Raw genomic sequence first — 22,334 nt, forward strand, 5'->3', positions numbered from 1 at the left:
TATAGAATCATTCACTATCCTCCCTCTGTTCCTGTAACCATAGCAACCTATTCCTAAAATAAATAGCAAGAGTGTTGTATGAAAGAGGAAAGGGAAGCACCTATGAACTTGACCAGGAGCTGTGTTCCCAACTCAGAGGTCTCTGGAGGCTTCTCCAGAGAGTCTTGACTTCTTGGTGGCTATTAGTATTGTGTAGTACAGACAGCAGCAGCAGCAGTATCATCAACATCGTCATCATGATCATATTTAATTTTAACTTCTGAGAGAAGAAGGGAGATGAAACTAAGCAATAAAGCATCCATATCAAGGCCGGGTACGGTGGCTCATGCCTGTAATCCTAGCACTTTGGGAGGCCAAGGTAGGCAGATTGCTTGAGCTCAGGAGTTTGAGATCATCTTGGGCAACATGGTGACACCATGCACCACCACACCCAGCTAATTTTTGTAGTTTTAGTAGAGACGGGTTCACGCCATTCTCCTGCCTCAGCCTCCCGAGTGGCTGGGACTACAGGCGCCTGCAACCACGCCCGGCTAATTTTTTGTATTTTTAGTAGAGACGGGGTTTCACCGTGTTAGCCAGGATGATCTCGATCTCCTGACTTCGTGATCTGCCCGCCTTGGCCTCCCAAAGTGCTGGGATTACAGGCGTGAGCATCCAAAGTACATCCTATCATTCTTATGCCTTTGCATCTTCATAGCTTAGCTTCCCTTCTTTTTTTTTTTCTTTTTTTTTTAATTCTTCACACTCCCCTGCTCATGACTTTGGTCTGTTCTGAATCTGCTTCCTCTAAGAAGTAGCTTTTGCTGAAACATACTTTTTTTCAGCAGATCCCAAAATATAATGAAGAGAACAGTGGGATATTTGTGTCTGTGTTCTTATAACATATTATTATTCCTTGCTTCTAGAAAAATAGGTAAATTTTTTTTCAGGAAATAGAGTGCTATTTCCAGTTTGATGTTGAGTAGGTGCTTGAGTGAGCAAATTTTTTGTTTGTTTGTTTTGTTTTGTTTTTTTTGAGACAGAGTCTCACTCCGTTGCCCAGGCTGGAGTACAATGGCGTGATCTCAGCTCACTGCAACCTCTGCCTCCTGGGTTCAAGCAATTCTCTTGCCTCAGCCTCCCAAGTAGCTGAGATTACAGGTGCTCACCACCATACCTGGCTAATTTTTTAATATTTTTAGTAGAGATGGGGTTTCACCATGTTGGCCAGGCTGGTCTCAAACTCCTGGCCCCAAGTGATCCACCCACCTTGGCCTCCCAAAGTGCTGGGGTTACAGGCATGAGCCACCACGCCCGGCCTTTTTTTTTTTTTTTTTTTTTTTTTTTTTTGAGACAGAATCTCCCTCCGTCGTCCAGGCTGGAGTGCAGTGGTGTGATGCTCACTGCAACCTCTGCCTCCCAGGTTCAAGTGACTCGCCTGCCTCAGCTTCCTGAGCAGCTGGGACTACAGGCGCATGCCACCACACCCAGCTAATTTTTGTATTTTTAGTAGAGACGGGGTTTTACCATTTCACTATGTTGGCCAGGATGGTCTTGAACTCCCGATTTCAGGTGATCCACCTGCCTCAGCCTCCCAAAGTGCTGGGATTACAGGATTACAGGCATAAACCACTGCACTTGGCTGAGTGAGTGAATTTTTGTGTGGCTGGGTGCATTTTGGCCTCTTCTCTTGCCCCATTCCTGGTGCCTTTTTTTTTTTTTTTTTTATTGAGACAGTGTCTCCCTCTGTCACCCAGGCTAGAGTGCGATGGTGTAATCTCAGCTCACCTCCTGTGTTCAAACGATTCTCATGCCTCGGCCTCCTGAGTAGCTGGGATTACAGGCACCCACCACCACGCCCGGTGAATTTTTGCACTTTTTGTAGAGATTTGGGGGGAGGGGGCGGGCTCACCATGTTGGCCAGGCTGGTCTTGAACTCCTGACCTCAAATGATCCATCTGCCTTGGCCTCTCAAAGTGCTGAGATTACAAGCATGAGCCACCGCACCTGGCCCCTGGTGCCTTTTCACTGGGCTGGAATAGCTGAAGTAACCCATTCTACCCTCTTTCTGCCTTGTGCCTGGGACTCAGCTGGCGTTCTTTGGTTTGTTTTCTCTAAGCTCTAGGCTTGTGCTATCCAACACAGTAACCACGTGTGGCTGTTTAAATTTAAGTCAACTAAAATCACATGAAGTTAATTCATTCCTCCTGTGCTAGAACTGAACCGGCGTCTGCTCGCCTGGCACAGTAAGTCCAGATATCAATTCTGATATTTTTGTAGCAATAGAAAGGAAAGTGTTTATTTGCAGGGCACCCAGCAAAGAGGACCAGGCAGCTAAGGCTTAAACCCTGACCTCCCTGATGGTTTGCAGGTAAGGGTTTTTAAAGGCAGGGGTAAATTTCAGGAAAACCGAAGTTATAGACAAAATCATTGTGTGGAGGTTACACATGGGTCTTGGCCTAAAACAGTGGGGTATCTTGCAGCTGAGCGTTACAGGTCATAGGTAGAGTCAACGTTTTCTGATTTGCAATTGGTTAAAGTAAAGAAGGTTTGTTTAAAAATTTGGGGTCAACAGAAAAGAATGTTAGCTTGGGCTGGTGGCTGTGACTCCCTCTAAACCCTTCAGGAAGAAATTTACAACAAAGAGTTCAGTCTTCACCCGATCCTTTTGCGGAGGGGTCCAGGTTTCTGAAAAACAACTCAGAAACATGCTAAGATGTTGTCTTTAGTTTCTATGGAGGAAGCAAACATCTGACTCTGACTTCCTTGGCTGTTGTTTTAGGCTACTATTACCTTCTTGGTTATCAAGTTGCTTATTTACTTCTCAGGGCTAGGTAGGGGCTTGGAATTTCCCCGGAAGGAACTCAAGGTTTTCCTTTATTTCCATGCTTGTGGGGAGCCCAGCAGGCCCCGAAGAGGGACCCCCGCTCCATCAAACTCAGTTGCACTAACCACACTTCAAGGGCTCACTCGGTCACCATATGTGGCTCGTGGCTACCGTGCTGACCACACAGAGGGCGCATTTCCATCTGTTGCACAGCACCGTTCTAGAGAATGCAACTGGCTTCTCAAGTCACAGCCTCAGCTGTGCTGGGATGACCCTTGTCTCCCTGGGCAAGGGGAGGGGAGACGGGGAAGGGCTGATGAGGTTCCAGCTGGGCCCTGTTATCTGGGACCCTGCTTCTCCAGAGAGGAGAGGCCTGTTGGGGCTGGTGGTCCCGGTTACTTGGGCTGGTGGCTGTGACTCCCTCTAAGCCCCTCACTATATTGTGCCCAGAATATAGTAAGTGCTCAATTAATGGTCTACATTGTCATTGTGTGGAAGCCTGGATCTGCCTGGATTCAACCTGGATTCGGGCTGCAGGTGTCTTGTAAATAGAAATTTACAACAAAGAGTTCAGTCTTTAGTGGATCCTTTTGTGGAGGGGTCCAGGTTTCTGAAAAATGCCTTGAAAATATATGCTAAGATGTTGTCTTTAGTTTCTATAGAGGAACCAGACATCTGACTCTAACTTCCTTGGCTATTGTTTTAGGCTACTATTACCTGAGCCTGGCTCAGCCTGGGTGCGCGGTGCCTCCTCCTGACCCCACTGGCTGGGGTGACAGGAATGACCCTCCCTTGCTGCACCCAGGGTCTTCTTCTACCCCGGGTGACCTATTCCTCAGGCGGTGTTGAGGTGAGCACCTCTCTGCAGCTGTCTCTCACAGTCTTGTTTGTTACTGATTTTTTTTAAATAAAATGATAATAAAACTTGATACCTTCTATTTTTAAAAAGAATGAATTTGTGATATATGAATTATATCATGCTTACTTTTTTTAAAATTTATTAAAGGAGATGAAACTGCCCAAGGGTAAAAGATAGAAAGTGGACTGTCCCAGGTGCTGCTGAGAGCATCACTGGGGTCTGGAGATTTGCACCCCAATCCCTTTCCATCTCCCCATAACCCTTTTATTTTTTTTTTAAGGATAAGGTTTCACTCTGTTGCGTAGGCTGGAGTGCAGTGGCCCTATGAAGGCTCATTGCAACCTCAAACTCCTGGGCCTGAGGGATCCTCCTGCCTCAGCCTCCCAAGTAACTGGGACTACAGGTGTACACCATCATGCCCAGCTAATTTTTAAATTTTTTGAAGAGACAGGGTCTCCCCATGTTGCCAGGCTGATCTCAAACTCCTGGCCTCCAGCAATCCTCCCACATCAGCCTCCCAAAGCACTGGGATTATAGGTGTGAGCCTCGGCACTTGGCCTTCATCTCCCCTTTTTAGGCCACCCACTTCACATTTGTGTGGTCTAAATGCCCCCCACTCACCTCCTTCCAGTGATGCCTGCCCTATGTCGAGGCTCCTGTACCCCCAGAAGAGGCCCCTTTAGACCTACCCAACTGCTTCTGGCAAGGTCCATCCTAGCAGGGGAGGTGATCAGGAATGTGCCGGGGATGGACTGGAAGAGGCAGCTCTTTCAGATTTCCTAGTAACTGGCTGGAAGGAGAGGTGCCACGGTTAGGGGTGCAAGCAACTCTATCTACCCACCTGCGGTTGTTTACGTTGTGGTTGTTGCCATGGTCCCCTGAGAGCTTTGTAAATGAGAAGCCAAACACACATGGGACCTTACCTGGAGACAGTGTGCTCTGGGGTTTGGGGGGCAGGCTGGGGGGCTCTCCTTCCCCAAGACGTTTGTTTCAAAGCAGGCAAAATTAACCCTTCTGGCCCCAAGACACCCTGCAGCCCGAATCCAGGTTGAATCCAGGCAGATCCAGGCTTCCACACAATGACAATATAGACCATTAATTGAGCACTTACTATATTCTGGGCACAATATTAAGCCCTCCAGGGGAAAGCAGGGTGGGCTGTGTAATCCAGAGTCAGATAGGTTTGGGTTCAAGTTCTGGCTCCTCATTTACTGGCTGTGTGACCTCAGAAAAGTTTCTTGACCTCTCTGAACTTTATTTGGCTGTAAAATGAGAATACCCATACCTGCTTCCGAATGATTGGATAGTGATATAAAGCTCCCAGCACAGAGGGAATGCCCACCAATGGGAGACTGTGAGCTCTGTGCAAGCTGGGTCCTCATCTGTCTTGTTTGCTGTAATCTCCCCACCACCCCTCCACATACTTCTCAGTTTCCCACCTCCACGCCTTTGCCTGTGCCATCCCCTCCACTTGGGATGCCCTTTATTTTGCTCTCCGTAAATCAAAATCCTTCCTTTCTTCAAGGCCTGGCTCAGATACCAGCTGCATCACATATAGGTGACTTTTATCCTTGGGCTCTCTCCCTAAGTAAGGTGGAAGCTCCTAGAGCCGAGACTATGGGGTAGCTTCACAGCACAACAGCAGAGTGGTTAATTGCATGGGTTTACCCCTGGATAAGTTACTTTACTTCTCTATACCTCAGTTTGCTTATCTGTATAATGGGCTTAATAGTACCTACCTGATACCACAGGTATGTTCTGAGATGTAAATGAGGTAATGCGCTGCTTTTTTCTTGTTTGAGATGGAGTCTCACTCTGTACCCCAGGCTGGAGTGCAGTAGCACGATCTCGGCTCACTGCAACCTCCGCCTCCCAGGTTCAAGCCATTCTCCTGCCTCAGCCTCCTGAGTAACTGGGATTACAGGTACCCGCCATCACGCCCAGCTAATTTTTGTATTTTTAGTAGACAGGGTTTTGCCATGTTGGCTAGGCTGGTCTGGAACTCCTGACCTCAGGTGATCCACCTGCCTCGGCCTCCCAAAGTGCTGGGTTTACACGTGTGAGCCACTGCACCAGGCCAAAATGAGGTAATGCCTGTAATGAGACCCATCTCTACAAAAAATACAAGAAATTAGCAGGGCATGGTGGAAATTGCCTACAGTCCAGGCTACTCGGGGGGCTGAAGTGGGAGGATTGATTGAGCCTGGGGAGGTCGAGGTTGTAGTGAGCCAAGATCATGCCACTGCACGCCAGCCTGGGCAACAGAGTGAGACCCCGTCTCAAAAATAAAATAAAACAAAATAAAAGAAATATGGTCCACCTGTACCATCCAATATGGTAACCACTAGCCAGATTAAACAACTTAAAGTAAAATGTATTAAAATCCAGTTCAATTAAAACTTCAGTTCCTCAGTCATGCTAACCATATTTCACATGTAACCAGTGGCTACCAGATATGTCTAACAGGACACCCCACACAGAAAATGTCTACCATCACAGGAAGTTCTATGGAGTGGCACTGTGGCTGATGAGGATTTGTGAACATAGCAAGGTGCTTAACAAATTTGTGGTCTGGGTCGGGAAAAGAGCTCAGTGTGAAGGCTTACAACTCCTGAGAAGACCCCCAACCCTCCCTCCTGGCTCTCCTTTGCAGTCTCTGATGCCCCCAGAAGTAACTAGCACACCTCACCTTATAGGGATTAGGGTGAGAAAGGAGACTGGTGAGAAATGGGCAGGATTAGTGGCTCGGGAGAGGGCAGTGGAGGAACCCAATCTCTGTACATTACTGGCCTGGCAGGAAGTGGGTGTAGACAGCTGGGGCTTTGCAGAAATTGAGGCTGGAATGTGAAATGGGGTAGGGCTGGGGTGTGGACAGTTACCTAACTGTTCCTGAGTACATGCCATGGGCTCCCCAGGCAGACAGAAATGGCCAGCGTCAGCCCTGCCTTCTCCTTCCGGATCCAACTCTATCAGCACCCCAGAGCAAGGAAGATGTCCCTGAGAAGGTGTCTGATACTGACCAACATCTACTAGCCTAAAGAGACCCTGGGTTAGCCCAGAATAGAGGCCCATTGTAGCTCAAGGGTAGGTACCCAGGATGCCCCAGGAGTAGGGGACCTAGAAAAGTCCTAGGCAGAATGGTGTGGGCTAGCCCCGCTGCTGGGGCCGAGGCTAGCCCAGGGTGGTTTCAACCCATGCAGACCCGTTCAAGGCCGAGATGTGGCCATGCAGCCACATGGCCACGCTGCAGTCTCAAGCTGATGGTTTCTTCAGAGGGAGTCATGGATAACAGCGTCTCTCCCTTCCTGGAGATGAAGCTCACAGCTCCCGGGGGTACCAGGAGAGCTGACGGGGAGTGTCCTTTAGATGCACACAACCCTTGACAGTCCCTGTGTCTCATTAGATCTTCCCTCCAACCACAGAAGGAGGGCAGGGCAAGCATTAACAGCCCCGTTTTATAAATGAAGCAAGTGACATTCAAAAGATGCCATCTGTCCTCTTGACTGTGGACATTTGTTATGAAAGAAGGACCTGGGCCTCCCACCCCCAACAAAGTGAATGAACTGTTTACTACACCGGCCAAGCCTCAGAATCCTACCCTGTCAGAGCTGGGTAGAGGGGGGTGATCTCTGCAGAATCCTAAGTGTGTGAAGACTGGGTCTCAGGGGGAAAGGGTACCCACAAGGCGTGGTCCTCATTTCCCTGAAACTCCCCCTTCTCCAGGGCAGTGGTCACTGGAGGCCTGGGAGGGTCAGCGGGTTCTACAGGCACTCACCCTGGGCTCCAAGGTCACGGGAGGCCAGCCTCCCTTCCTCCCAGCTGCCTCCTCCTGGCAGGGGACATTTGGCACATGCTCCATGCCCGCCTGCCCCCCCAGATCTGTCCCCAAGCCAAGCACGGGACCTCACTTAATCCCAATTATGTAACGTGCAATTTAAACAGTTGGCCAATGAGGAGGCACTTGGGGCCACGCCCAGGAGTGGGGGCAAAAGGACCCAGCTGGGTCAGGGCTGACAAACTAGGCTTGGCCTCTTGCCTATAGTGGCCACCACTCCTCAAGCCTCAGCCAGCACCATGAGTGGCCGAGTCGGAGACCTGAGCCCCAAACAGGCAGAGACCCTGGCCAAGGTGAGAGCCCCTCCCCCTGGAGTTCCGGAAGACCAGGGGAAAGGGGCTGGGGGTGGAAAGGAGTGGCTGGAACCCTGCCCCACTCAGTTGATTCAGCATGTCCTTGACATTGTCTCTTTGGTGTTACCTCCCAAAGGGTCAAGCCCCACAGTGCCCAGTGACATCAACCCTGTCCAGGGTGGGGGTTGAGGGACTAGCACCACTTCCAGGCAATAGCGTGGGTGGTGCCCACCCAAGATTGAGCCTGACTTCTTCTCATCCAGGAGCCAGAACCAGAGAGGTTTACCTGGCAGCCAGGCACCCCCCTTCCTCTCTCCTAGGCACCATAGGTAGGAGTTGAAAGATGCTGCTGGTCTGCCCTTTAACCCCTTTCTCCTTGGGATCCTGAAAGATGACCAAACTGTAAAAGCCCGAGAGACAGAGCAGAAGCTGTTGTCATTCAAAGAGCTAAAGAAGGAAGAGGACATATAATTACTAACCATGTTTTAATAGAAGATGGGATGAAAAAAAGCAGATGTTTTGAGAGCTAACACATGGAGGGAACTAAGAATGCATCCAAACTCCAATCTACGTATTCACCCACCCAATTATTTATCCTTTCTTCTTCTTCTTTTTTTTTTTTTTTTTTTTTTTTTTTTTTTGAGATAGAGTCTTGCTCTGTCATCTAGGCTGGAGGGCTGTGGAGCGATCTCAGCTCACTGCAGCCTCCATCTCCCAGGTTCAAGCAATTCTCCTGCCTCGGCCTCCTGAGTAGCTGGGATTACAGACGTGCGCCACCATACCCAGCTAATTTTTTTATTTTTAGTAGAGATGGGTTTTCACCATGTTGGCCAGGCTGGTCTCAAACTCCTGATCTCAGGTGATCCACCAACCTCAGCCTCCCAAAGCACTGGAATTACAGGCATGAGCCACCATACCTGGTCTGTTTATCCTTTCTTTCATTCACACACCCATCTTCCTACCCACCCATCCACCTATCCATCTTTCCTTCTCTCTATCACCCACCCATCTCTCCTCTGTCCATCCACTGACTTATCCACCCACCCACTCATCCATCCATCCATCCATCCATCCATCCATTCATTTCTTCTTCCTCTTTTCATCTACCTACCCACTCACCCATCTGTTCTTCTTTCTAACCATTTATTAATCCATCTATCCTCCCATTCATCCACCTATCCAGTGATCCATCTCTCCTTCTATTCAACCATTAACCCATCCTTTTATCAATGTGGGCCATTTTGCATGTGGGAGGAAAGGAGAGGTTATGAAAACAGTCTTTGAGTCTGGAGGCCAAGGCTTAATGTGAGAGAGCCACTTTAACTAGCATCTCTCTTGCCAGTTTCGAGAAAATGTCCAGGATGTGCTTCCTGCCCTGCCAAACCCTGATGATTATTTCCTTCTACGCTGGCTCCGAGGTGAGGGCAGAGATGGGAGAGGTTGGGATCAGGGAGCATCAAGAGGGGCCTGGTCTCAACTGATCCAGAGTGTCTCATGGCTCTCAGGGTCCATCCACACAATCTTGCTTCTCATATTCAGGTCCAGAGGAGGGAAGGGGGTAGGGGAGCGAGGTCTTACCCCAGCCCCCAGCATCCTCCATAGCTCCCACTGGCCAGGAGCAAGACAAAGGCGTCTTTCCTGCCTCACACCTTCCTTCTGTTTTCCCACAGCTCGGAATTTTGACTTGCAGAAGTCGGAGGCTATGCTCCGCAAGGTGAGACTTATCCACTCTGGAAATTTATGGAGGGGTTTTGTCGGGGGCAATCCATGTCTCAAGCCCCTCCTTCCATCCCCGCTCTCAGGGCACTGGGAGCCCAATGGGGTCTTACCACTCATTTCCCTTTCAGTACATGGAGTTCCGGAAGACCATGGATATTGATCATATCCTTGATTGGCAGCCCCCAGAGGTGAGCCAACACCGCCAAACACCTCAGTCTTTCATGGACATACCGCTTACGGTCACTGGGGACCATGAATGAGGGGCAGCAAGGCTGAGAGGCATGTGGAACCCGCAGGCCCACAGTCTCCTTTCCTATAGTAATAATGAATGTTTCCTGGGGGCTTGCGAGGTCCAGGCCTAGGTTAAGACGTTAGCAGCATGAGCTTCTTTAATCATCACAATGATGGATACTATTGTCCCCATTTTGTGGATGAGGACACAAGTCCAGCAAAAATTAGGTAACTTGCCCACAGTCCCATAGCCCAACACAGGGCTGCGATTTATGCTCAGGCCTGTTTGGCCCCCTGAACCCAGGCTCTTAACCACCACGGTTAGCCTGTGCTTCTGCACCCCCACCCCCTAGGGCATTGCCTAAAGCATCCTGTCTGGGTGGGAAAGAAGTTTAGCTCATCAAGGCACTGATGAGAATGGTGCCACCACTGGCATCTTAGTAGAGTAATGATCGCATCTTCACTTGTAGGGCATGTACCCTGAGCTGCGCAGTCTGCTTTGCCTATATTATCTCAGGGACTTTCCCCAGCAGTCCCAAGAGTGAGGGATTATCCAAACCATTTTACAAAAGAGGAGGTAGAATGGAGCTCAGAGAGGTGGTGTCACTTGCTCAAGGACACGCAGTAGAGAAGCAGCAGTATCTGCTTTTTTTTTTTTTTTTCTTTTATGGATGGAGTCTCAGTCTGTTGCCAAGGCTGGTGTGCAGTGGCACGATCATGGCTCACGGCAACCTTGAACTCCTGGGCTCAAGTGATTCTCCTACCTCAGCTTCCCAAGTCTACAGATGTGTATTACCGTGGCTGGCTAATGTATTTTATTTTTGTAGAGACAGGGTCTCCCTCTGTTGCCCAAGCTGGTCTCAAACTCCTGGCCTCAGGAGATCCCATCTGCCTCAACCTCCTGAGTAGCTGGGATTACAGGAATGAGCCTCCATGCCCAGCCAGTGTCTGTTTTTCAGCCAGCTCTGTTAACCTTCAGAATCTGTGTTCTCCATCACTAAACCCTACTCTTCTCCACAGAAAGGGACATGGGAGACATCGGGGCAGACCTTAGAAGCCCTGGGGCCTGCTGAGACCTGGCTTTGCCATTTACCCTCTGTGGGCAAGGCCCTGCCCTGCAGGACCTCAGCTTTCTCACCTGAGACAATAGCTCTACTTTCCAGGGAGGGACAGTGCTTTATACCATGGTGTGTGTAGGCTTGGGCCACCCAGGTCAGCCTGGTTTGTGGGTCTCAAGGGAGGTGTGTATGCCAAGTTCTGTGCATCTTTTCATGCCCAGGTGATCCAGAAGTACATGCCTGGGGGCCTGTGTGGCTATGACCGTGATGGCTGCCCCGTGTGGTATGACATCATTGGGCCACTTGATCCCAAGGGGCTGCTCTTCTCAGTCACCAAGCAGGACCTGCTCAAGACCAAGATGAGGGACTGTGAGCGCATCCTGCATGAGTGTGACCTGCAGACAGAGAGGGTGAGGCCCAGGCCAGGTGGGGCAGATGGCTGGGGGCAGGTGAGGCTGCCGGGGGGATTGGTCATAGAAACACACCTGTGTTCTCTACAACCGCAGTCAGAGGGCTCTGGGGTCAAACACCAGCTCTGTTGCTTACCAGCTGTGTGGCCTTGAAAAGTCACAGTCACAGAAAGACAGTGTCTTGAAGGATACTTTTGCTGGGAATAGAACTCTTTTTTTTTTTTTTTTTTTTTTTTCTTGAGACAGGGCCTTGCTCTGTCGCCCAGGCTGGAGTGCATTGGTGTGATCTTGGCTCACTGAAACCTCCGCCTCTCAGGTTCAAGCGATTTTCCTGCCTCAGCCTCCTGAGTAGCTGGGATTATAGGCGCACACCACCACACCTGGCTAATTTTTTTTTTTTTTTTTTTTTTTTTTTTTTTTTGAGACGGAGTCTCGCTCTGTCACCCAGGCTGGAGTGCGGTGGCCGGATCTCAGCTCACTGCAAGCTCCGCCTCCCGGGTTCACGCCATTCTCCTGCCTCAGCCTCCCGAGTAGCTGGGACTATAGGCGCCCGCCACCTCGCCCGGCTAGTTTTTTGTATTTTTTAGTAGAGACGGGGTTTCACCGTGTTAGCCAGGATGGTCTCGATCTCCTAACCTCGTGATCCGCCCGTCTCGGCCTCCCAAAGTGCTGGGATTACAGGCGTGAGCCACCGCGCCCGGCCAATTTTTGTATTTTTAATAGACACGGGGTTTCACCATATTGGCCAGGATGGTCTCGATCTTCTGACCTTGTGATCTACCCGCCTTGGCCTCCCAGAGTGCTGGAATTACAGGCATGAGCCACTGTACTGGGCCTGGAATAGAATTCTTGGTTGATGGGTTTTTTTTGTTTTGTTTTGTTTTTTTAGTGTTTTGAATATGTCACCTGTCTGAGCCTCAGCTCCTTCACCTATAAAACAGGGATATTAATAAATAATGGTTGCAAAAGCGAAATGAGATAATGCAAGTATGCAGTTTGGCACACAGGGCCTAATACATATTTCTCAACAATGGTAGCTATTGCCATTCCCTCTGAGCCTTTCTTTGCCCTTGCTATTCCTTCTGTCTGAACAACCCTGGTTCCCACCACACACACCTACCTCCCACAACTTCCCCTGACTTTCTCCTATCTGTCCTTTAGGTCTGAAACGTAGATGTCACCTTCTCTGAGTCCTCCACCTGGGTTAAATAACCATTCTGTATCCCTGCAGCCCTTGTGCTGACCTATCGCAGCACTTTTCATAGGATCCAAATGACCTGGTTGCTTGTCATCTCCCCAGCCAGCCAGTGAACTTTTTAAGGACAAGAACTGTGGGTTATTAGGCATTATTCATTACACTTTCAGTGTCTGGCACACACAAAAAAAGTGCTTGATAAATATCAGCTGGAATAATGAAGGATGAATAAATTAATGACAATATGAATTGATGGATGGGTCAATTAATTGATGGGTAAATTGACATATAAGGGGGTGGGTACGTGGGTGGGTGGGTGGGTGGATGGACGGACGGACGGACGGACGGACGGACGGGTGGGTGGGTGGACGGACGGACGGACGGACGGACGGACGGACGGACGGATGGATGGATGGATGGACGGATGAGTGGGGAAATGCATTCACTGGTTTGTCCACTTGTTCCTCTGAGGACAGAGTCGGGGCTAGAAGAAGCCCCAAGGTGTCATGTACTTGGGTTACCACCTCCCAAGCCAACACCCTGAACCCCAGAACTACTTCTTGCTCTCATCCTTGCAGCTAGGGAAGAAGATTGAGACCATCGTGATGATATTTGACTGTGAGGGCCTGGGACTGAAACACTTCTGGAAACCTCTGGTAGAAGTGTACCAGGAGGTGAGGAGAAGGCCCAGGGCCACCCACCACTTCCTTTGATGACCAGCTTGGCCTGCCATGACCCAGCTGCTCACCTATAAAACAAGGATATTAATAAATAATGGTTGCAAAAGCGAAATGAGATAATGCAAGTATGCAGTTTGGCACACAGGGCCTAATACATATTTCTCAACAATGGTAGCTATTGCCATTCCCTCTGAGCCTTTCTTTGCCCTTGCTATTCCTTCTGTCTGAACAACCCTGGTTCCCACCACACACACCTACCTCCCACAACTTCCCCTGACTTTCTCCTATCTGTCCTTTAGGTCTGAGAGCCAAGATTTAGTTTAAAAAATGTCCCGGCCTCCCTCATTGTGACTCAAACCCCAAAAGGCCTTAATATGTTTCCTAGAAGATCCCACAGAATGGGTTTCAGGGACAGCACTGTGCTGAGACCACACGCGCCAGCTTCCACCAAACCCTCTCCATGCTGGTTTCCTCACCTACAAAATGGGGATAGCAATGTAGGGATACTTCAGCAAGTTGTTATGTAAAGTGTATATACACTCCTTGGCAAATAGTGAACATTTAATAAATAGTAGTCATTATTATTATACTGCAATTATTATAATATTTACTAAAAACGATTATTACGTAATTATTATTAGAGTATGGTTATAATAGTTTGAGGTGAGAAGGTTCCCTCCAGAGGCCAGTGGAGGTGATGGCATGAAGGAAAACCCTCCAGAGCCATCTGAAACCTCCCAACAGGAGATTGCCAAGGAGATGGAGGTAGGAGAAGACGCGATGTGCTCTCTGAAGGGATCTCTCTTGCTTCCACAGTTCTTTGGCCTCCTTGAAGAGAATTACCCAGAGACCCTGAAGTTCATGCTCATTGTGAAAGGTGTGTGACAAATGACTTCACTTGTGCCTCTGTTTCCTCCTCTGTACGCTGAGGATGATAACACTGTCTTTGTCCCAGGATTGTTGAGAGGCAGGTTGGTTTCTTGGCTGTATGCAGATCACTTAGAATGCCTGGTATAGAGTAAGTTCTCAATAAATGGTAACTTCTAGGGTTGGCCTTACTGCAAGAGAAGGCAACTCCAGTCCCAGCTCTCCCAGGGATCCTCCCTTATTTCTCCTGTCCATGATGATCTCTCCCTCCTCAGACTGCCTCTGGCACTGGCAACTGGTGCCGCCTTTCCTGTTTGCTGCCTTTTAGGGATCTCCAGCTGTTTTATTTGTGCTCATCCTGCTTTACTGGCTGAGTTTTCTGCTCCTTGAAGGCAGGGGCTGTGATTCTTCACTTTTGTTGTAGCCCTCACAGGCCTGGGTCCATGGTGGATGCTGCACAGGTATTTGGGTGATTGTTGTTTGGGTTGGTGGGTAGATGAAAAGATGGATGGATATTTGGTGATTGGCTGGTTGGTTGATCCGTTGATTGCTTGATTGGTTGTTCAGTTGACTGGCCAGTTGGTTGCTTGGCTAGTTGACTGACTGGTGATTGGTTGGAGAATTGGCTGGCTGCTTGGTTGGCTAGTTCTTAGCTTGGTTGACTGATTGAGTGGCTGGTTGGCATTTTGGTTGGCAGGTTGTTTTGATGGCTGGTTGGCAGGTTGGTTCGCTGGTTGCCTGGTTTGTTGTTTGGCTGAATCTTAGATGGTTATTTGGATGGTGGCTGGCTGGTTATTTGGAGAGTCGGCTGTCTAGTTGTTTGGATGACTGGCTAGCTGGTTATTTGGATGGTTGGCTGACTGGTTATTTGGATGACTGGCTGGCTAGAGAACACAGTTAGTTGAGTGGTTATCTGGCTGTTCCATTGGCTGATTGCTTTGCTGTTTGGCTGATTTGTTAGGTGGCTGATTATGTGGTAGGTTGGCTTGTTTATTGGTTGACTGAATAGGTGGCTGATTAGCAGCTTGAATGTTTGGCTGGTTTGTTGACTGAATGGGTGGTTGATTATTGCATTGCATGATTGGTTCGTTGGCTGTTTGTTGGCTGGTTGACTGGTTGGTTGGATGGTTCACTCGGTGCAGGACAGACACTGGAATTGACCAGGGTTAGTCATGACTCCTCTGTATCATTGGCTATAACCGTTACGGAGGGGATTGCTCAATGTAATTCTTTCCTTCCCATTATCCTTACTTCTATCTCTCCAGCTACCAAACTGTTCCCTGTGGGCTACAACCTCATGAAACCATTCCTTAGTGAGGACACTCGCAGGAAAATTATTGTGTTGGGAAGTAAGTAACACAACTCAATTTCAGCTCAATTTCCTGACCTCTCTACATGACCTTTGGAGTGAGGTTGTCCCATTACCCCATCTAGAACTCCACACATTAGGTTGGGTGCAGTGCCTCACATCTATAATCCCAGCACTTTGGGAGGCTGAGGCAGGAGGATTGCTTGAGATCAGAAGGTTGAGACCAGCCACAGCAACATAGCAAGACCCCATCTCTACAAAAAATTTTAAAATTCGCTGGGTGTGGTGGTGCGCACCTGTAATTCCAGCTACTCAGGAGGCTGAGGCAGGAGGATCACTTGAGCCCAGGAGTTTGAAGCTGCAGTGAGTCATGTTCACACCACTGCACTCCAGCCTGGGCAACAGAGTGAGACCCTATCTCAAAACAACAGACTCTACACATCACCTAGTCAGAGGCTCCTTCTTCCCAACAGTGAAGTGGGTTTTACCCTAAAGAGTCTGCTACCTTTGCTCTTTTCCCTGCCATACCCCTTTGGTGGACAAGGCCTCCACACCTACCACCTCATTGGTTTCAGTTTGGTTGCTAGTCAATTTCCGGTATATAAGTCTTGGTTTCTTTTCAACATTCATAAGCTTAGTGCTTCTAAAGGCAACCTCAGCTGAAGAGGATGAGGCAGACAAGCAGAAAGAGTAGTCACAATTCAGACAAAGGAAGTCCAACAAGAAAAGACTGGATAAATAAATAATGGTGCATGCATTTGATGAATTCTGGAGCAATCATGAAAAATAATGCTATGTGTAAATATTTAATGCCGTGGAAATGTCATTAAGTTTTTAAAAGTAGATTATAAACTTATCTTCATAAGCATAAGCTAAAATAAGATTAAACTAAAAATATAATCTTATTTTTATGGAAACAAATATATGTACAATAAATATTTATTTCTAGTAAACAACAAAATATTTATTTGTTGATAGTGAGAAATTATGTGGTTTTTAATTTTATTACCTGTATTGTCTATGATTTCTAAACTGCATAATAATATGTATTAATTTTATAAATAGGAAAATAGTTATGTTTACAAGTGACAGGCTGAGAGAAAGAGAGAAAAGGGAAATAGTTCTTAAACCCAAACCAACAACCCTGGCTTGGAGCAAAACTTCTCCCAAACAGGATAGTCAGATCACAGAATTAGGAGAACTGAAGATCCAGGGGTGAGGGGGAGCTTGTAAATCCTTACTTTCTCTTTCTTCCTGGTACCCGAGCCTCTGCCTCTACCCAATTCCACTGAGATGGGGAACTTGATAGATTATGAGGGCCTGGTTTGAAGGATCCAGGTTCATGACTTCTAAGCCTTCCAAAGCCTAGCGCAGTGTGGGTTACCAGCATAGTCCAGGCCTTAAGTCCACAGCCTCTGCCCCATGCAACTCTGCTTATTTGGCCCTGGTATGTGGGACATTGTGGTCTTCCCCTTAATCCCACTGTAGAGAAGGAATCTCCCATGGCCAAAATGAGGCGGTTGGGGAACTGGGTAGCCTGGATTAGCCACAAGGCTGGGGCATAGTAACAGCCAGGACCCAGAACTCTTAGAGCTTTGCATAGGGCATGAAGAACAGTAATAAACATGGTCATGGTGATTAGGCAGAGGGAGGTGTGGAGGGTCCCTCCAAAGGCCCAAGGCTGTCCATCCCCCACTAGGAGGTCTGACTTGGGCACGCCACTTACTCACAGAGTGATCCCAATAAGGCCATTGATGTCATTGAGCTCTAAAGTCTCCTTGAGGCAATTAGATAACTCTTAGCTTCACTGCTCATGACTGGAAGATCTTCAAGAATGTGCTGTTGGCTGAGCGTGGTGGCTCATGCCTGTAATCCCAGCACTTTGAGAGGCCGAGGTAGGTGGATCACAAGGTCAGGAGTTTAAGACCAGCCTGGCCAAGATGGTGAAACCCCGTCTCTACTAAAAATATAAAAATTAGTCAGGTGTGGTAGTGGGCACCTGTAATCCCAGCTACTCAGGAGGCTGAGGTAGAGAATTGCTTCAACCTGTGACGCGGAGGTTGCAGTGAGCTGAGATCGCACCACTGCACTCCAGTCTGGGCAACAGAGCAAGACTCTGTCTCAAAAAATAAAAAATAAAAAATTAAAAAAAAAAAATATATATATATATGCTGTAGGCTGGGCATGATGGCTCACAACTGTAATCCCAACACTTTGGAAGGCCCAGGTGGATAATCATTTGAGGCCAGGAGTTTGAGACTAGCTTGGGCAACATGGTGAAACCCTATCTTTATTAAAAAAAAAACAAAAAAAAAAAAAACAAAACAAAAATTAGCCAGGCATGGTGGTACATGCCTGTAGTCCCAGCTACTCGCGAGGCTGAGGTGGGAGGATCACTTGAGCCCAGGAGGTCAAGGTTGCAGTGAGCCATGATCATGCCACTGCACTCCAGCTGGGACAACAGGGTGAGACGCTGTCTCAAAGAGACATAAAAAGTGCTGATTCATCTATCAAGGTGGGAAACACATTTCCACAGCAATGCAGTGCTGAGAAAGACACTTCCTATAGCCCCAGGCCTAGGACACTGGGGAATTGGCCCTGGCAGCCTACCTCCTATAGGGCTTCTCCTCCAGTTCAGGTCATCCTGGTGGATGTGGGAGGCCAATTGGTCCCCTCCATGCTTGCTAACCTCCCTTGCATCCCACTGCTCCCAGATAACTGGAAGGAAGGTTTGCTGAAACTCATCAGTCCTGAGGAACTGCCTGCCCAGTTTGGGGGCACCCTGACTGACCCAGATGGAAACCCCAAATGTTTAACCAAGGTACAAAGAGCTCTTCCTGGGACAAGAAAGGTTCAAGAACTAAGTTGGGTTCCCTTTCCACCCAGTCATTCATCCACAATTACCTATAGAGAGACCCCAAGAACTGGGTGTTAAGCTAGTCAATACAACCCTGGCCCTTACAGAGCTCTCAGCAGCTGTAAAGGCAAACAAGAAATGGGAGAATTTTAACCCAGAGGGATGAGCTGGAAGGAGACGCTCCCAGCAGAAGCACTGACCCAGCTTGGATGGTCAAAGAAGACTTGAGGGAGTGGGAGAGTGGGGCTAGGATGAAGAGGATACTTCCAGGAGGTGGTGAAAGTGTCTCAGGCAGGAGAAACATGAACAATGGCCAGGAGAGGGGAGCAAGCCCATCTCATCCCACGTCCGCAGATCAACTATGGCGGGGAGATCCCCAAGTCCATGTACGTGCGGGACCAGGTGAAGACTCAGTACGAGCACTCGGTGCAAATCAACCGCGGCTCGTCACACCAAGTGGAATACGAGATCCTGTTTCCAGGCTGTGTCCTCAGGTAGGGACAGGCCCTAACCCCTCAGAGACCCATCAGGCTGGGCAGCAACCTTCCTCCTCCCCCTCCCCCTGACAGGTGGCAGTTCTCATCTGACGGTGCGGACATCGGCTTCGGAGTTTTCCTGAAGACCAAGATGGGGGAGCGACAGCGGGCAGGGGAGATGACAGAGGTTCTACCCAGCCAGCGCTACAACGCCCACATGGTGCCTGAGGATGGGAGCCTCACCTGCTCAGAGGCCGGTGTCTGTAAGTCTGCCCCAGTTGGGACCTGGCTCTGAAAGGCTAGAGCCACCTGTCCCATGCTTTAGAGAAGGAAACAGAGGGGCAGTGACACCCCTCCCCCATTCAGGGACACACATCCTAGGTTAGCACCATTCATTCATACAGTCGCTCACTCAGTCCATATTCATGAGCACCTACTGTGCACCAGGAGCCAGAGACACACAGGCCCTGCAGGGCTTGGGGGCACCTGGACTGCAGAATACAGACAACAAGTGATAGAGTAGTTTTCCACATGAGGAAACCGAGGCTCTGAAAAATAAATCAACTTGTGGAGCTGCAAAGCTGTGTGGTTCCAGGGTCCCGCCCCAGCCTCCAGGTAGCTGCATAGTCCTGGGCAAAAGTCTGACCAATCTGGGAAGGACCCTTGGTTTGCTCACCTGTGAGCCAGGAGTTATAATGCCTGCTTTTTCTTTTTCTTTCTTTCTTTCTTTTTTTTTTTTTGAGACAAAGTTTCACTCTTGTTGCCCAGGCTGGAGTGCAATGGTGTAAGCAATGGTGCAATCTCAGCTCACCGCAACCTCCACCTCCCAGGTTCAAGTGATTCTCCTGCCTCAGCCTCCCGAGTAGCTGAGATTACAGGCATGCGCCACCACACTTAATTTTGTATTTTTAGTAGAGATGGGGTTTCTCCACACTGGTCAGGCTGCTCTCAAACTCCTGACCTCAAGTGATCCACCCACCTCGGCCTCCCAAAGTGCTGGGATTATAGGCGTGAGCCACCGTGCCCAGCCAACACCTGCTTTTTGGGGTGGTTGTGAGGAAGCAAACAGTGTCCAGCAGGCCTGCTCCAGAACCCCACTTCATCCAAGGGAGCTGGGAGGTCTCTGATGAACGCAAGCATGAGCTTTCACACCCCTGTCATGTGTGTCTCCAGGTATGAGACAATGGGATGTAATGACCATTGTTCTCCATGCCAGTAAAGCCAGGCCTGGGCACACGCCAAGAGGGAGGTTGGTGTCTGTTTACAGGACCTGCTTGGGGTGGCAGTTCCCATGGGGAAGGGAAGAGGCGTGGTGGGAGCTTGGCCCAGCTTGGCAAAGAAAGCCAGTGGGAACACAAGCCTGTCCTCCTCCCTGGCCGGGGGTGGAACAAAGAGTGTGTAAAGCCAAGCCCAATGCCCATCTTTCCATCTGTCCCCCAGATGTCCTACGCTTCGACAACACCTATAGCTTTGTGCACGCCAAGAAGGTCAGCTTCACGGTGGAGGTCCTGCTCCCTGACGAGGGCATGCAGAAATATGATAAGGAGCTCACCCCTGTCTAGGTGGCTCCCTCTCTTCTCAGAGACCTCCTAACCTGATTCCTCTCTATCCTACACTCCCTCTCTCCCTGAAATTGATTGTTAGTCCTCCTGACTCTATGATGTTAGTGAGAACACAAAGAGATGCCCGGGGGAAAATTCATCTGCTGTGGTCAGATCAAGAAAGGTATGAGAGGCACAACCTTGGAGGGTACCAATGTTTCAGAAGAGGAAAAAACAAGGGTAAAGACAAGAAGTGGGTGTCACTGAAACTCAATAAATAGCAAAATGAATCCCCTAGCCTTTGTCCTCACCTACCCTAAGGCAAGTGTGTATGCTTTAATTCCTTCCATATGGCTGTGAGCAACTTGGGTTGGAGACATATCTAAATCTTTTTATTTCCACTCGCTATATATAGTAGATGCTCACTGTATATTTGTGGCATTGAACGGAGGACCACAAGGTAGGGTGCAGGCGACTCAACGGCTGTACATGACTAGGAGGAGCTTATGTGGGGTGGATTTCAGCACCTTGGACAGGAGCAGAGGTGTGGTGGGGTTGGACTCTCTTCTGGAGACCCAGACAATTCAGACTCCAGATTTCTGGCAGTGACTGTCTTTTGAGGGCCCCAGCCACAAAGGCCACATACCTCTGATAGGAGTTGCCTACATCAGGCTTTGTGTGACTTGCACACTCAGCTTCCCACCCTTACCCACTTCCCTTGTTGCACATAGCTTATGATTTAGAGGCTTTCCTGGAAGCAAAGATAGTCACATCTGGCATAATCATAATAAAGGAAACAACAACGATCATTTGGTGAGTGCTCTCTGTGTACCAGAAACTGTGCCAAGAGCTTTGTGAGTTTAGCATGTTTTATTCTCATGCCATCCCCAAGGCACTTTATGGATAAGGAAACTGAGGCTCAGAGGGGTGAAGCCACTCACTCAACATCTTACAGCTTGGGTGGCAGATCCAGGACCTGGGGCAGGGGGTGTTCGTTTGTTTGTTTATTCGTTTGTTTGTTTGTTTGTTTTTTGAGACAGGGTCTCGCTCTGTCGCCCACCGAGGCTGGAGTGCAGTGGTACAATCATGGCTCACTGTAGTCTTGACTTCTTGGGCTCAAGCCATTCTCCCACCTCAGCCTCCTGAGTAGCTGGGACTACAGGTGGGCATCACCACACTTGGCTAATCTTTTTGTATTTTTTGCAGAGATGGGGTTTCCCCATGTTGTCTCAAGCTCCTGGCCTCAAGCAATTTGCTCCCCTCAGCCTCCCAAAGTGTTGGGATAACAGGCCTCAGCCACCATGCCTGGCCTGTTTTTGTTTTTTTTACTTCAATGACATTGCCCTCAATTACCTCATAATACCGCCTCCTGCCTATAATCCCAGCCCTTGGGGAGGCTGAGATGGGAGGATCGCTTGAGCCCAGGAGTTTTAGACGAGCCTGGGCAACATAGCAAGACCACGTCTCTATCAAAAAAAAAAAAAAAAAAAAAGTAACATAGTAAGAATATCACCTCCTAAGATTGCACTTTTACAAAGGCAGTAAGAAGGCATGACTTATTTGTTCTAGACCTTCCAGTAGAAGTGTCCTGTGCATGTCACCCTCTCCAGTCCCTGTTTGTGGGTAGAGGAGGTGATAGGCCATGGAGACCCACAATGCTTAAGCAGCTTGTCCAAGGAAACTCACAGCAGAGTGGGGCAGGGCTTGTGCTCCTCAGCCCAGCATCCTGTCCGCTGCTCACATGGCATCTGTGAAGCACGACGCCCTGACACTCGCCATGACCCTGGGTGACTAGGGGAAAGGCCAGGAGCCCAGAGTTTCCTTCCCAGCTTTCTGCTGTGATTCAGGGACATGAAGAGGCTGGCTTGAGCCCCAACCCCTGACACAACTCTTGCCAGGGGGAGCCAGATCACACCAGGGAATGGGGATGAATGGGAACCAAAGGCTGGTGCCATGAGAGGCTCCTTGGAAACAAATGGACGGAGGGCTGAGCTCATCCGTGGGCAGGCTATGAGGTCTGATTCAGGCTGGTCAAGAAAATATTCAGCAGCAGCAAGCACTTTCCCACATGCACCTGTGGATGCAAAATCTGATATCTGCTTTATAGATGGGAAACTGAGCTCCCAAAGGCACTGGCCTTGTACCTTCAGCCCCACAGGTAGCAGAAATAGGCCTGGCGCTGAGGCTGCCCCTCACCC

The 22,334-nt window shown here is 49.1% G+C and overlaps 1 protein-coding gene across 1 annotated transcript; it reads left to right on the forward strand.

Moving 5' to 3' along the window:
* The first annotated feature begins 7,650 nt into the window (after positions 1-7,650).
* SEC14L3 (SEC14 like lipid binding 3) lies at positions 7,651-20,937 on the forward strand. The gene is made up of 12 exons (XM_050806754.1): positions 7,651-7,793; positions 9,136-9,211; positions 9,464-9,507; positions 9,641-9,700; positions 11,023-11,211; positions 12,985-13,080; positions 13,903-13,963; positions 15,219-15,302; positions 17,977-18,083; positions 18,474-18,613; positions 18,689-18,858; positions 20,036-20,937. Exons 1-12 carry the CDS (start codon positions 7,740-7,742, stop codon positions 20,155-20,157), a joined length of 1,203 nt encoding a protein of 400 aa, XP_050662711.1. The 5' UTR covers positions 7,651-7,739; the 3' UTR covers positions 20,158-20,937.
* Positions 20,938-22,334: the final 1,397 nt, after the last annotated feature.

This window comes from Macaca thibetana, chromosome 10, assembly GCF_024542745.1.
Source record: "Macaca thibetana thibetana isolate TM-01 chromosome 10, ASM2454274v1, whole genome shotgun sequence".
Classification (NCBI taxonomy): domain Eukaryota; kingdom Metazoa; phylum Chordata; class Mammalia; order Primates; family Cercopithecidae; genus Macaca; species Macaca thibetana.